This window comes from Gymnoscopelus microlampas (genome assembly GCF_963454915.1).
Source record: "Gymnoscopelus microlampas genome assembly, chromosome: 2".
NCBI classification, from domain to species: domain Eukaryota; kingdom Metazoa; phylum Chordata; class Actinopteri; order Myctophiformes; family Myctophidae; genus Gymnoscopelus; species Gymnoscopelus microlampas.
The window spans coordinates 55,897,638-55,912,233 of record NC_139939.1 but is presented as its reverse complement, the minus strand read 5'-3'; the positions used below and the strand labels follow the sequence as shown (position 1 = coordinate 55,912,233).

General features: G+C 40.4%; 1 protein-coding gene across 1 annotated transcript; it reads left to right on the top strand.

Annotated features, from left to right (window-relative positions):
* Nucleotides 1-2,408: 2,408 nt before the first annotated feature.
* LOC311061898 (uncharacterized protein) lies at nt 2,409-5,511 on the top strand. The gene is made up of 6 exons (XM_084080598.1): nt 2,409-2,613; nt 3,289-3,396; nt 3,920-4,240; nt 4,468-4,601; nt 4,950-5,053; nt 5,288-5,511. Exons 1-6 carry the CDS (start codon nt 2,418-2,420, stop codon nt 5,415-5,417), a joined length of 993 nt encoding a protein of 330 aa, XP_083936724.1. The 5' UTR covers nt 2,409-2,417; the 3' UTR covers nt 5,418-5,511.
* The last annotated feature ends 9,085 nt before the right edge of the window (nt 5,512-14,596 follow it).

Below are 14,596 nucleotides of genomic sequence, written 5' to 3'. Positions count from 1 at the left end.
CCAATTATTTGTTTACCAACATTGAGACTGGACGCACAGGTGATTGTTTCACGCAATCAATTCTCAACCTGTTGTTTCGGGGTGCGCTGGTTTCAGCACACCCCAACCCCCTCTTGTGTGTTGGCTAGTGAGGCGCGACCTAGCGAGACCTGACAGAATGGGTTTCAGACAGTGTGTGCATACTGGTTGCACGCATACTGGTTCGTATCAGTGTGACGTCGTCTGTTAAGGGGTCTATAGATCAGTCGTTGCTTAGGCGCCTGCAGCTCATCCAGAACGCCACTGCTCGCCTCCTTATACCGGCACTAGGGGTTTCACGACTAGAGATTTTTACAGGTCGACTAATTTGACCCAGTGGTAGTCGACTAGTCAAAATTTACATTACATTTTTTTTTTTTTTTATGGGGGGCATTGTTTGAATGCCATCCTACTACTCTATAACTATTATTATTATCCTCCTGCCCTTATTTTTATGGCGTTTTAAGGGAAGCGCTTCTGGCAGAGCAGCACAGCACCAGTGTCTCCAAGGATCCCCATTGCCCAATAATAGGCTTTTATTGGGCATACTTTTGACCCCCTTTTGATAAAAAATAAAGTCAGGAGGATAATAATAATAGTAAGATGGGCCATTACTATGGCATAATTTTTTTTTTTTTAAATCACATAACTGGCCTCGCTACATTGGCTCCCTGTGCGCTTTTTAAATTTCATTTGAAGCTTTTGATGTTTGTTTTTAAAGTTAAAAGGGGCTGACTACCCCTTCCTTGCAGATTTTAAGATTATTCTCTCCTCTCTCCTCCATCTCCACCTCCCTCTCTCCTTGGCCATGTCTGATCTTCTTCTTGGTCAGGTCTGGCACAGCGTACACGTCCTCAGACATTCTACCGTAGCTCATTTTACAACTAAGCCGTCGTGCAGCTTTTTATGGGAAAACAGAAGTCACAAAAGAGGAAGATTAACGATGAATGAGAATAGTGAAGTCGTTGAGCCTATCACTTCCCATCAACCTCTCATTTGGTAAATAACGTGACGCTCTCTCTATCCTTTACTGTTTTAAGGAGGTTAGAGATAATGGCAGTGGTGGAAAAAGTACTCCGATATTTTACTTAAGTAAAAGTATCGTTACTGCTATGTAGAAATAAAGTAAAAGTCCGGAATTCAAAATTGACTAGAGTAAAGGTACAAAAGTATTGGTATCAAATGTACTTAAAGTGCCAAAAGTAAAAGTGCTCATTATGCAGGAGGTCCCATTTGAGAAGTTTTCAAATGTATAAAAATCCTTTGAAAATAGCAGATCTACAAGCTCACAACGCATCGCGTTGTGAGCTTGTTGATCGGCTCTTTTTAAATGGCCGAAGTATAGGTCTGAAGTGGTTTTGTAATAATAATCAAAATCTAATAAGTAGCTAGAAACTAAAGTTTTCAAATAATTGTTGGGTAAAAGTACAATATTTGCCACTGATATGCAGTGGAGTATAAGTAAAAGTACAGAAAATTGGAAATACTCCAGTAAAGTAAATATACCTCATACTTGTACTTAAGTACAGTGCTGTATTCAACTAGATTAGACACAGGGAGACAAAATTGTTAAATGAATTGAGGTCGGGGCCACAGGCCTTTGTAAACAAAAAAAAATAACCAAATGTTCATGGTTAACCGTTTAACCGGTAACTGTTAAGAAATCTGTAACCAAACGGTTAAATGGTTAATTTTTATTGTCTCCGCCAGGCCGAAAGGCATGGCGAGAGAGTATGTTTAGCCCCCTGTCCGTCCGTCCGTCCTTTTTCATTTCATTGTTAGTGCAAATGCACTTTTCCCCCCAACCTAAAGTGGTGCCTGGAGGCAGATGCACAGCCACCACGTAAGACTGCAATTCTGCCTTAAGTTAAACACAGGGAAATAAAGAAACATGCGCACTTCAAGAAGTTGACAAGTAGACATTGACCTGAAGGCTGTGGGATTTCCTTTTCAAAACGTTTCAGAGAATAACACCATGTTTTGCAGTAAAACTGAGAAGCAGTGCTCTACATAATTTGCTAAATGTCTGTTGCCATTGGTTACGGTTTTAACTCTGTCTTTGGGACATAGGAGGTCAGCGACCACATGCGTGCCACTTCATGAGAAGTTTGTCACTTCCTCAATTATTACGTACATTTTGTGATATTGAGCCTATTGTTTGATACGTAGTGCGTATGTTTTTGTGCCTCATGAATATTCATTTATGTACACAGTATAAATGTGGACACTACAGACTAGACCAGACAGCAGCTCAGAGAACACAGTTTGACACAGATATTGGACAAAAGTGAATAACGTGATTGCATTATTATTTTGAAAAATATTATAGAATAATACAATTATTAACATAAACTTTATTAACTTGAGTTACTTTTGTTTTGGGGGGGTCGTTCCTTAAGATGTCTACAGACATTTCTGGCAAGCCAGCCAAAAAAAAGAAAGTGAGGGACAAAGGACGGGTCCAGGAGGTGAATGAAGAGGAGGATGAACATGACTACGTTAATGAAAGACCACGCCGTGTCAGACGCTCCGGCTCACAGGAGACTCAACAGGAGACTCAACAGGAGACTCAACAGGAGACTCAACGAGATCTAGGTACACAGTAAAATACTTACTCTCTCTGCTCAAAACATTACTGATTACATGATAGACATTAAAGAATATACAGTAGGATCCTTCATCAATGTACAGGGAGGTGTGTACTGATTACGTCAGTGGTTCTCAAAGCTTTTCATGTCAAAGACCCCCACATTAATATGCATTTGGTTGTGGATTCCCATCTGAAAATATTTTGGGTCTGAGACCCCGCCTATTCAAGATTTATGTTGTTAAAATTATTTAAAAAGTATTCCAAAATGTTTTCATTTTTTCAAGATTTTTTGAAAATAGCCGATGTATTTTAGGTTAAAGTGGTTAAACTTATTATGATGCTATATTCACTTATTTTGCTGGGCCCCCCTGGAACCCCATCAAGGACCTCTGGTGGTCCCCGGACCCCACTTTGAGAACCACTGCATTTTTGAGAAAGCCACAATTGCATGTTGAAGACATGCTCATTCAACTATACATTATTGTACATAAGATATAATAACATTTCTGCAGAAATAACCTGTATAATATTATTCACTCTGTGTTGTTTGAAATGAAACATGGAAGATGATCATATTAAACTTATAAAGTGTATTGTACTAATATCTGTGTTGTTTGAAATAAAACATGGAAGCAGATCATATTAAAGTTGTACACTGTATTGTACTAATTATCCTGCAGTTATCCAGAGAGCCATCGTCAGAGCGTGTGCAGCGTGCCTTACGCTGCTGTTTCTCCTAATGGCAGTGAGAACCGTACACATGGTCATGGACTGTGACAAGGACAAAGGTCTGAATCAAGCTCTTATAACAGTAACAACTGTGTTTATCTTCAGCTTTTGGTCCTCTGTTTGCAGAATAAATATTACTTTGTGTATTACTATTGATAATTGAATTGTTATCGGGTGATATAGAGGTAGAAAATCTGAGTAAACTCATTGCTGGTGTATGACAACTATCATGGAACAACAATGTAAAACATATATTTATAACAAAAACTCTTAGGATTTAGAACAGTGGTTTAGAACAGTGGTTCTCAAAAATAGCACATCTACATCATTATATGTTAGAAATAGAAATAGTATAGATGGCTGTTACTTGGGTGGTGCTGATGAGTACAGAGAGGCCTCAGCAGCAGGATGTGGAGGCGAGGGGGAGCGAGACGTAACAGGCAAGACTTCCATGAGGATCTAAGCTGCCACGCAAATTACTGTGCCTCACGCCAGTTCATAAGTTACCCCAAGATTTGGTCTCATTGTCAAAATCAGTTTTAAATGTAAAGCTCATCAGTTTGTTGATTCTTCTTCTTGCAGATATGATGCTGGTTCAAGAGAGAAACAACCTGACTGAAGAAAACGTCCAGTTGAAGATCAGTTTTGAGCAGTTAGAGATCAGATATAGCAACATGACTGAAGAGAGAGACCAGTTGCAGATCAGTTTTGAGCAGTTAGAGATCAGACATAACAACGTGACTGAAGAGAGAGACCAGTTCAAGATCAGTGTTGAGCAGTTACAGATCAGTCATAGCAACCTGACTGACCAGAAGGAACTGTTAGAGACTAGTTTCAAACAGTTACAAACCATATATAAGAACCTTACTGGAAACCCAGCTGCCCTGAGGAGTATTCTTTGTGGTCAGTGGAACATCACAGCTTTTCTTCATTGTTATATCATTGTTTATCATTAATCTAAATGGACAAAAAACAACAACACACACGCACACGCACACGCACACACACACACACACACACACACACACACACACACACACACACACACACACACAACAAAGAAGAAAAGAAAAGAAAAAAAGAAAAGAAAAAGAAAGAAACAGTTGCTAACATGCTTTTGTTTTTGTTAGAATTACATGGATTTACATTTGCTGGTGGTCTGTGTTATTACATCTCTACTGAGAAGAAAACCTGGGACCAGAGCAGACAATGGTGTATCGACAAGCAATCCGACCTGATGGTCATAAAGAGCAAAGACAAAAGGGTATAAAGTGTGTGTGTGTGTGTGTGTGTGTGTGTGTGTGTGTGTGTGTGTGTGTGTGTGTGTGTGTGTGTGTGTGTGTGTGTGTGTGTGTGTGTGTGTGTGCGTGCGTGCGTGCGTGCGTGCGTGCGTGCGTGCGTGCGTGCGTGCGTGCGTGCGTGCGTGCGTGCGTGCGTACGTGCGTGTGTGTGTGCGTGCGTGTGTGTGCGTGCGTGCACGCGCACGTGTGTGCATGTGTGTGTGTGTGTGTGTGTGTGTGTGTGTGCGTGCGTGCTGCACATATTCCACTTCATGGAGAAACAAATCTATTGTACAGTTTGTACTTCAATAACCACAAGCTTTTCTATCCAGGACTTTGTTAATGGTTTAAACCTGATTGTGTGGCTGGGTCTGACTGACAAAGAACAGGAAGGAGTCTGGAAGTGGTTGGATGGAACAAACCTGACTACACCAACGTAAGACTTATCCTCTTGTTTATTTCAACAAACTTTTAAGCACACTTCACATATTTTCTCTTTTTCTGCATTTTTCTAAATGGTGTTAAATGCTATAATAATATGACAATGTACGACACACTGTCACTGAGACAATGTTGTCTATTTCACTATGCAGATATTTAATGTAATGATTAGAAACCAAAATATGTGAGTAAAAAAAACATTGTTGTAAAGTTATTCCTACTTCTTCAGGTTCTGGCACCCTGGTGAGCCTAATAACGCTGGTGGTAACGAAAACTGTGCTGAGGCTTATCGTGGAGTATGGAATGACAGATCATGTGCTGATGCAATTTATCGGTTTATCTGTGAACGAGTTATCTAGTGATCATTTTCACAAAGTATTAGCTTGTGTGTTGGTACAACTACATGATGACAGTTTGTCTGTTTGATTTGGTTTGTCTGCCTGCCTTGCAATTCTACCCAATATACACTGTATGCATTAAATTACAATATATTTATCATTTCATTATTAAGTTAAGAGAAGCCCATATAATGGGAATATTGTTAATCTAAAAGTCATCTGTTGCATTTTAATAATATGCTCATATTAATAAAATGTGTTGGAACAGGGTTTGGTCCAAATCAGTCTGTTAAAACAGTGAGCATTGACACATACGAGAGTAAAACAATACATGACCTCAAATGATTGATCCCAATGCAATTTAGCAGCTATATCTCAACATAATTAAAGAGCTGGTGCCATGTTTTTGCACTTTTTCTGTTTTTCGTGTGTCTATGAGGTTGATAGAACTTCATTAAGCCCCCAGTGGTGGTTTTATGATGTTTTATGTCTTCTCTGACTATTTGGAGTTTCTTCCTGGAGGCTGAAACCTTGAGGGTCTAACGTACCAATAGAGAAACAGCGCTTTAGTGACATAGTAAAAACATACCCTCCCCCTCATTATCATAACACAACAGGTGTGGGCATGAGGAGGAGGAGGGACTAGGACAGGTGGGTGGTGCTAAGGTGGTGATATTTAACTGCCTGATCATCATCATCCCTTGAATGGTTTTAAATGGTCATATGAAAGTCTAATCTACGTGTGTGTTCATTGGAGCACCGAGCCAAGCCTGCATCGCTGGCAGGAATGGAACCCTGGTCTCTGAAGAGTACTGTACCTCACTATCTGATGTTATGGTGCAATTTGGTGGTCAAAAGGTCAAGGATCCTGAGGTCATCCTTATTAGCAGTGGTGGAAAAATTACAATTTTTTTTTACTAAGTAAAAGTATCAATACTGCAATGTAGAAATACTCTTTTACAAGTAAAAGTCCAGAATAACAAAAAAATGCTTGAGTAAAAGTACAAAAGTATTGGTTTCAAAATGTACTTAAAAGTATATTTAAAATGGCCGAAATGTATATGTATATAATGTATAGGGGTAAAGTGGGTAATGTATCTTTTGTAATAATAATCAAAATCTAACAAAGTAACTCAAGTTTTCAAATAATTTCAATGGCGTAAAAGTGCAATATTTGTATCCGAGATGTAGTGGAGAAGTAGAAGTAAAAGTATTGAACATTGGAAATACTCCATTAAAGTAAGCATGCCTCAAAATTGTACTTAAGTGCAGTACTTGAGTAAATGTACTTAGTTACTTTACACCACTGATTGTTGCGACTGACATCTACAGTACTCCATTACCTCGAACCTCCTTATAACAGTAAAGGATAGAGAGAGTGTCACATTTATCAATATGAGAGGTTGATAAATGTGTGACACTCAACGACTTCACTATTCTCATTCATTGTTAATCTTCCTCTTTTGTGACTTCTGTTTTTTTTTTAAAGCTGTACTTTTGGTACTTTTTTTTTTTAGCTTTTAAAACAATAATTCAAAAGATTTTCAATAATTCAAAAAGTCACATTTCTGCAGAACAAAATCTAATATTTTTTAGACATAGCAGATCTACAGTACCAGCTCACAAGCTTGTGAGCCTGTTGATATATTTTCACTATTAAATAGGGCTGAAGTGTTTCAGTAATAATCTTTATTATTTGTATATATCATAATAACACATATGATGGCTGCTGTAAATTAAATTCCCAGGCTGAGTTGTGTTTCCGGTTCGAGCTTGAGTGACTCTCAGTGGGCACAACTTTCTACACAACCACTTGACCTTAGGGCCGCTGGGCCTGGATCCAGCATGTATGTCTGTGTGTCTCTCTCTCTCTGTGTGTGTGTGTGTGTGTGTGTGTGTGTCTGTGTGTGTCTGTGTGTGTCTGTGTGTGTCTGTGTGTCTGTCTGTCTGTCTGTCTGTCTGTCTGTCTGTCTGTCTGTCTGTGTGTGTGTGTGTGTGTGTGTGTGTGTGTGTGTGTGTGTGTGTGTGTGTGTGTGTGTGTGTGTGTGTGTGTGTCTGTCTGTCTGTCTGTCTGTCTGTCTGTCTGTCTGTCTGTCTGTCTCTCTGTCTCTCTCTCTCTCTCTCTCTCTCTCTCTCTCTCTCTCTCTCTCTCTCTCTCTCTCTCTCTCTCTCTCTCTCTCTCTCTCTCTCTCTCTCTCTCTCTCTCTCTCTCTCTCTCTCTCTCTGTGTGTGTGTGTGTGTGTTTGAGTGAGTGAGTGAGGTCAAATCTACACCAGTTGTTGAGGGAGGTGTAGAGAACTTTTCATTCTCTTCCTCCTCCCAGATGTTCTTTACATCAGTGTAAAAAACATTGGCGTCACCTTAGATTCCAATTTCAAATTCTATAAACAGGTTATAGCACCGTGGTCAGAACCAGCTGTTTGGTTAAGGTCAAGGCCTATCTCTCTCCCCATAGATCTAGAGAGGGTTCTACATGCCTTCATCTCTTCTACTCCACTATTGTAACTCCCTGTACGTTGGCATAGATCAGTCGTTGCTTAGGCGCCTGCAGCTCATCCAGAACGCCGCTGCTCGCCTCCTTACCGGCACAAAGAGGCGGGATCACATAACTGGCCTCGCTACATTGGCTCCCCGTGCGCTTTAGAATCGATTTTAAGCTTTTGATGTTTTTTTTTTTTTAAAGTTAAAAAGGGTCTGGCTCCCCCTTCCTTGCAGATCTTATACTAGATCAGGGGTCTTCAACCTTTTCAGGCCAAGGACCCCTTAGCTGAGACAGAGATGAAGCAGGGACCCCCTCTACATATTGTATAAAATTGTGTTTCAGATTAAACTTTTTTTGTTTACGTGGTCTGCTCTCTTTTCCCTCTACACCTATATCTCTTTGCCAAAAATAGCCGATCTACAAGCTCACAACGCCTCGCAGCGCGAGGCGTTGTGAGCTTGTAGATCGGCTATTTTTGGCTAAAGTTCTCCTCAGAAAAGGGATGCTAGGGTTCAAGTGTTTAAGGTAAAAAAAAAATCACATCACACAAAGATTTGGCGGACCCCCTGTAGTAACTCTGAGGACCCCCTAGGGGTCCCGGACCCCCTGTTGAAGACCCCTGTACTAGATGATAACCCACCCAGAGCTCAAAGGTCAGTGACCAGTTGCTTGCGACTATCTTCTCTTCCCATTCTCCCCTGTCCTCCTCATTCTCTCCTCTCTCCTCCATCTCTACCTCCCTCTCTCCTTGGCCATGTCTGACCTTCTTCTTGGTCAGGTCTGGCACAGCGTACACGTCCTCAGACATTCTACCGTAGCTCATTTTACAACTAAGCCGTCGTGCAGCTTTTTATGGAAAACAGAAGTCACAAAAGAGGAAGATTAACGATGAATGAGAATAGTGAAGTCGTTGAGCATATCACTTCCCATCAACCTGTCATATTGGTAAATAACGTGACGCTCTCTCTATCCTTTACTGTTTTAAGGAGGTTAGAGATAATGGCAGTGGTGGAAAACGTACTCAAGATATTTTACTTACATAAAAGTATCATTACTGCTATGTAGAAATAAAGTGAAAGTCCAGAATTCAAATTTGACTTGAGTAAAGGTACAAAAGTATTGGTACTCATTATGCAGGAGGTCCCATTTGAGAAGTTTTCAAATGTATAAAACTCTTTTGAAAATAGCAGATCTACAAGCTCACAACGCATCACGTTGTGAGCTTGTAGATCGGCCTTTTCAAATGGCCGAAGTATAGGTCTGAAGTGGTTTTATAATAATAATCAAAATCTAGTTATAACCAAAGTTTTCAAATAATTGTAGGGTAAAAGTACAATATTTGCCTCTGAGATGTAGTGGAGTATAAGTAAGAGTACAGAAAATTAGAAATACTCCAGTAAAGTAAAAATACCTCATAATTGTACTTAAGTACAGTACTTTATGCCACTGGGTTATGCAATGTTGACCAGCCCCCAAGCTGATATGCAAAGGTAACTTGCAGCAACAGCGTGCCACATGCTGTAATAACCACAAAGTTACACCATGTTTTGTTTCTTACGTAGATAAAGATAAGCAGAAGTTGCTGTCACAACAAACAGGGGAAGTGTAGCTGCAGGAAGACAGGGAGAGCCTGACAGACAGTTGCGATAGGCACCACACTAATATGAATTATATGTAATAATATTTGTTAGTTACTTTACACCACTGGCTAAGAGGCGACAGAGCTTTTGCTGCAGCCGCCCCCATGCTATGGAACAGCCTGCTCTTTCACATTAGAGCTGCTCAGTTTATAAATATATATTTAAATCATTATTGAAGACATACTTCTTTTCTTTATTGATCAGATCCCTCCTTAAAACCCACATTTTCTCTCTGGCTTTTAATTGCCCTTGATCCACTACTGTGTCTTAACAATGTATTGTTTTTGTCTGTGCGCCTACGTGCGCTTATTGAATTGTGTTGATGCTTTGTTTGTCTCAACCCTGTACAGCACTTTGGTCAGCTTCCGTTGTTTTAAATGTGCTTTATAAATAAAGTTTGATTTGATTTGATTTGAGTCTTTGGCCTTCGAGCACAGCTGAGACCAGCCAGCACTCTAGGACCTTAGACCTGTCCTCGCTCATTGCTACTGTTGTGTGCTGTTTATGTTTTTCATTTATTTGCATTCCATTTTGTTTTCTACCTTGTACTGTACTTTATTGTGTTGTGTTTTGTTTGTTGACCTTTTGTTTGTTAGTGTACAGTAGCACAGGGGTGTATTAAACTAGATTAGACACAGGGAGCCAAAATTGTTAAATGAATTGAGGTCTGGGCCACAGGCCTATGTATACAAAAACAAATAACTAAATGTTCATGGTTAACCGGTAACTGTTAAGAAATCTGTAACCAAACGGTTAAATGGTTATTAATATTTATTGTCTCCGCCAGGCCGAAAGGCATGGCGAGAGAGTATGTTTTGCCCCCTGTCTGCCGTCCGACCGTCCGTCCTTTTTCATTTAATTGTTAGTGCGCAAAATGCGCTTTTTCCCCCAACCTAAAGTGGTGCCTGGAGGCAGATGCACAGCCATCACGTACGACTGCAATTCTGCCTTAAATGAAACACAGGGAAATAAAGTAACATGCGCACTTCAAGAAGTTGACAAGTTGACATTGACCTGAAGGCTGTGGGATTTCCTTTTCAAAACGTTGTTTCACAGAATAACACCATGTTTTGCAGTAAAACTGAGAAGCAGTTCTACATAATTTGCTAAATGTCTGTTGCCATTGGTTACGGTTTTAACTCTGTCTTTGGGACATAGGAGGTCAGCGACCACATGCGTGCCACTTCTTGAGAAGTTTGTCACTTCCTCAATTCCCACATATATTCGGTGGTAAAGAGACCATTGGTTGATCTGTAGTGCGTATGTTTTTGTGCCTCATGAATATGCATGCATGTACACAGTATAAATGTGGACACAACTACAGACTAGAACAGACAGCAGCTCAGAGAACACCAATGTAGTTTGACACAGACATTGGACAAAAGTGAGTAACATAATTGTGTTATTATCTTGAAAACTATTATTATAAATACAATTATTAACAAAAACTTGAACTAATTAACTTTTTTGGGGGGTCGTTCCTTAAAGATGTCTACGAACATTTCTGGCAAGCCAGCCAGAAAAAAGAGAGTTAGGGACGATGAACGGGTCCAGGAGGTGAATGAAGATGACGATGAGAGTCCTGACTACGTTAATGAAAGACCACGCCGTCTCAGACGCTCCGACGCACAGGAGACTCAACAGGAGACTCAACAGGAGACTCAACAGGAGACTCAACGAGATCTAGGTACACATTAAAATACTTACTCTCTCTGCTCACAACATTACCCATTACATGATAGACATTAAATAATATACTGATTACGTCAGTGGTTCTCAAAGCTTTTCATGTCAAAGACCCCCACATTAATATGCATTTGGTTGTGGATTCCCATCTGGAAATATTTTGGGTCTGAGACCCCGCCTATTCAAGATTTATGTTGTTAAAATGCATAGAAAATTTACATTTTTTCAAGATTTTTTGAAAATAGCCGATGTATATACAGGTTAAAGTGGTTAAACTTATTTTGATGCTATATTCACTTATTTTGCTGGGCACCCCGCTGGAACCCCATCAAGGACCCCTGGCGGTCCCCGGACCCCACTTTGAGAACCACTGCATTTTTGAGAAAGCCAGAATTGCATGTTGAAGACTATAATTCAACTATACATTATTGTACATAAGACATAATAGCATTTCTGCAGAAATAACCTGTATAATATTATTCACTCTGTGTTGTTTGAAATGAAACATGGAAGCAGATCATATTAATGTTGTACACTGTATTGTACTAATTATCCTGCAGTTATCCAGAGAGCCATCGTGAGAGCGTGTGCCGTTTGCCTTACGCTGCTGTTTCTCCTAATGGCAGTGAGAACCGTACACATGGCCATGGACTGTGACGAGGACAAAGGTCTGAATCAAGCTCTTATAACAGTAACAACTGTGTTTATCTTCAGCTTTTGGTCCTCTGTTTGCAGAATAAATATTAAATTGTGTATTACAATTACATTGATAATGTAATTGTTATCGGGTGATATAGAGGTAGAAAATCTGAGTAAACTCATTGCTGGTGTATGACAACTATCATGGAACAACAATGTAAAAAATATATTTACAACAAAAACTCTTAGGATTTAGAACAGTGGTTTAGAACAGTGGTTCTCAAAAATAGCACATCTACATCATTATATGTTAGAAATAGAAATAGTATAGATGGCTGTTACTTGGAATACTCTGGTTTCTAATTTGGGGGCAGGTGAATTGGCATTAAGTTGCAGATGAGCAAATTGACCATTTATGGAGGGAAAAGTGGTGTTTTTCACCGCATGCATGTGTTGGTTGTGAAAATGTGTGGGAGGAGACTGACGGTACGTTTTAACAGCGGGCGACTCTCGGGCGATGCCGGGCGACATCGCCCAAAAGATAAAGAAAGTCTATGAGAGCCGGCGATCGGGCGAAGTGGGCGATGAAAGATGGATTTTCTTTATCTTTTGGACGATGTCGCCCGGCATCGCCCGAGAGTCGCCCGCTGTTAAAACGTACCGTGAGAGGTGGAGTTGACGGTGTGTCATTTGCAGTTCAGCAGCGCACAGCAAAGGCCTGTGACATTTCTCATGGACAGTTAAGCACGGACACAAACAGACAGATTTTAAATAACGGCAAGACTTCCATGAGGATCTCAGCTGCCACGCAAATTACTGTGCCTCACACCAGTTCATAAGTTACCCCAAGAAAGGGCCTTTTGTCTCATTGTCAAAATCAGAACAAAGTTGAAAATGTAAAGCTCATCAGTTTGTTGATTCTTCTTCTTGCAGATATGATGCTGGTTAAAGACAGGAACAACCTGACTGAAGAAAACGACCAGTTGAAGATCAGTTTTGAGCAGTTAGAGATCAGATATAGCAACGTGACTGAAGAGAAAGACCAGTTCAAGATCAGTTTTGAGCAGTTACAGATCAGTCATAGCAACCTGGCTGAACAGAAGCAACTGTTAGAGACTCGTTTCAGAGAGTTACAAATCAGATATAAGAACCTTACTGAAGACCCAGCTGCTCTGAAGGATGCTCTGAGGATTCTTTGTGGTCAGTGGAACATCACTGTTTTTCTTCATTGTTATATCATTGTTTATCATTAATCTAAATGGACAAAAAACAACAAAACACACACACGCACGCACACACGCACACACGCACACACACACACACACACACACACACACACACACACACACACACACACACACACACACACACACACACACACACACACACACACACACACACACACACACACACACACACACACACACATTCAATTATCTCAACTAACATGATTTTATTGTTGTTAGACCCCCATGGCTTTACATTTGCTGGTGGTCTGTGTTACTACATCTCTACTGAGACGAAAAACTGGGACCAGAGCAGAAAATACTGTAGAGACAAGCAATCAGACCTGATGGTCACAAGGAGCAAAGAAAAAAAGGTATAAAATGCGTGCGTGCGTGCGGCACATATTCCACTTCATGTAGAAACAGATCTATTGTACAGTTTGTGCTTCAATAACCACAGGTTTTTCTATACAGGACTTTGTTGACGGTTTAGACCATACAGTGTGGCTGGCTCTGACTGACAGAGACCAGGAAGGAGTCTGGAAGTGGTTGGATGATACTCCACTGACCACATCAACGTAAGACTTATCATTGTTGTTTATTTCAAGAAGCATTTAAGCACACTTCACATATTTACTCTTTTTCTGCATTTTTCTAAATGGTGTTAAAGGAGAATTCCGGTCATTTTAAGTGTCATGTTTGATGTGTGTCAAATCACTTACCAACGTAGAAATGAAAATCGCGTTACTCCACAGATCCCCCTATCGACCCCCACCGTTGGCATTATAGGAGGCTCGTGGATAGCCCAAATTCGCCTATTTTAACAAATGCAAAGTCTGTTTTTTTGCTTCTAGTACTCATTGTTGAGTCCCATGATAATGTAACAGGCGCTAAAACTCCCGACAAGCTAACGGCTAATAACAGAACGAGCTAATGCTGGTTGCCGGTTTCTCTCCCGACCTGGCAACCTGGGGCTGCCATGCAGAGAGATAAGCAGCCCCAGGGTTAGCTCGTTCTGTTATTAGCCGTTAGCTTGTCGGGAGTTTTAGCGCCTGTTACGTTATCATGGGACTCCACAATGAGTACTAGGAGAAAAAAACAGACTTTACATTTGTTAAAATAGGCGAATTTGGGCTATCCACGAGCCTCCTATCATGCCAACGGTGGGGGTCGACAGGGGGATCTGTGGAGTAACGCGATTTTCATTTCTACGTTGGTAAGTGATTTGACACACATCAAACATAACACTTAAAATGACCGGAATTCTCCTTTAAATGCTATAATAATATGACAATGTACCACACACTGTCACTGAGACAATGTTGTCTATTTCACTATCCAGATGTTTAATGTAATGATTAGAAACCAAATTATGTGAGTGAAAAAAACATTGTTGTAAATGTATTCCTACTTCTTCAGGTTCTGGTACCCTGGTGAGCCTAATGACGCTGGTCGTAACGAAGACTGTGCTGAGACTTATGATGGACGATGGAATGACAGATCATGTGGTCGTGATGCAACTCGGTT

Coding starts and splice junctions, on each gene's coding strand:
- LOC311061898 (XM_084080598.1), top strand. CDS start 2,418: ATGTCTACAGACATTTCTGGCAAGCCAGCCAAAAAAAAGAAAGTGAGG. Junction 2,614..3,288: donor GGAGACTCAACGAGATCTAG/GTACACAGTAAA, acceptor ATTATCCTGCAG/TTATCCAGAGAGCCATCGTC. Junction 4,602..4,949: donor TAAAGAGCAAAGACAAAAGG/GTATAAAGTGTG, acceptor TTTTCTATCCAG/GACTTTGTTAATGGTTTAAA.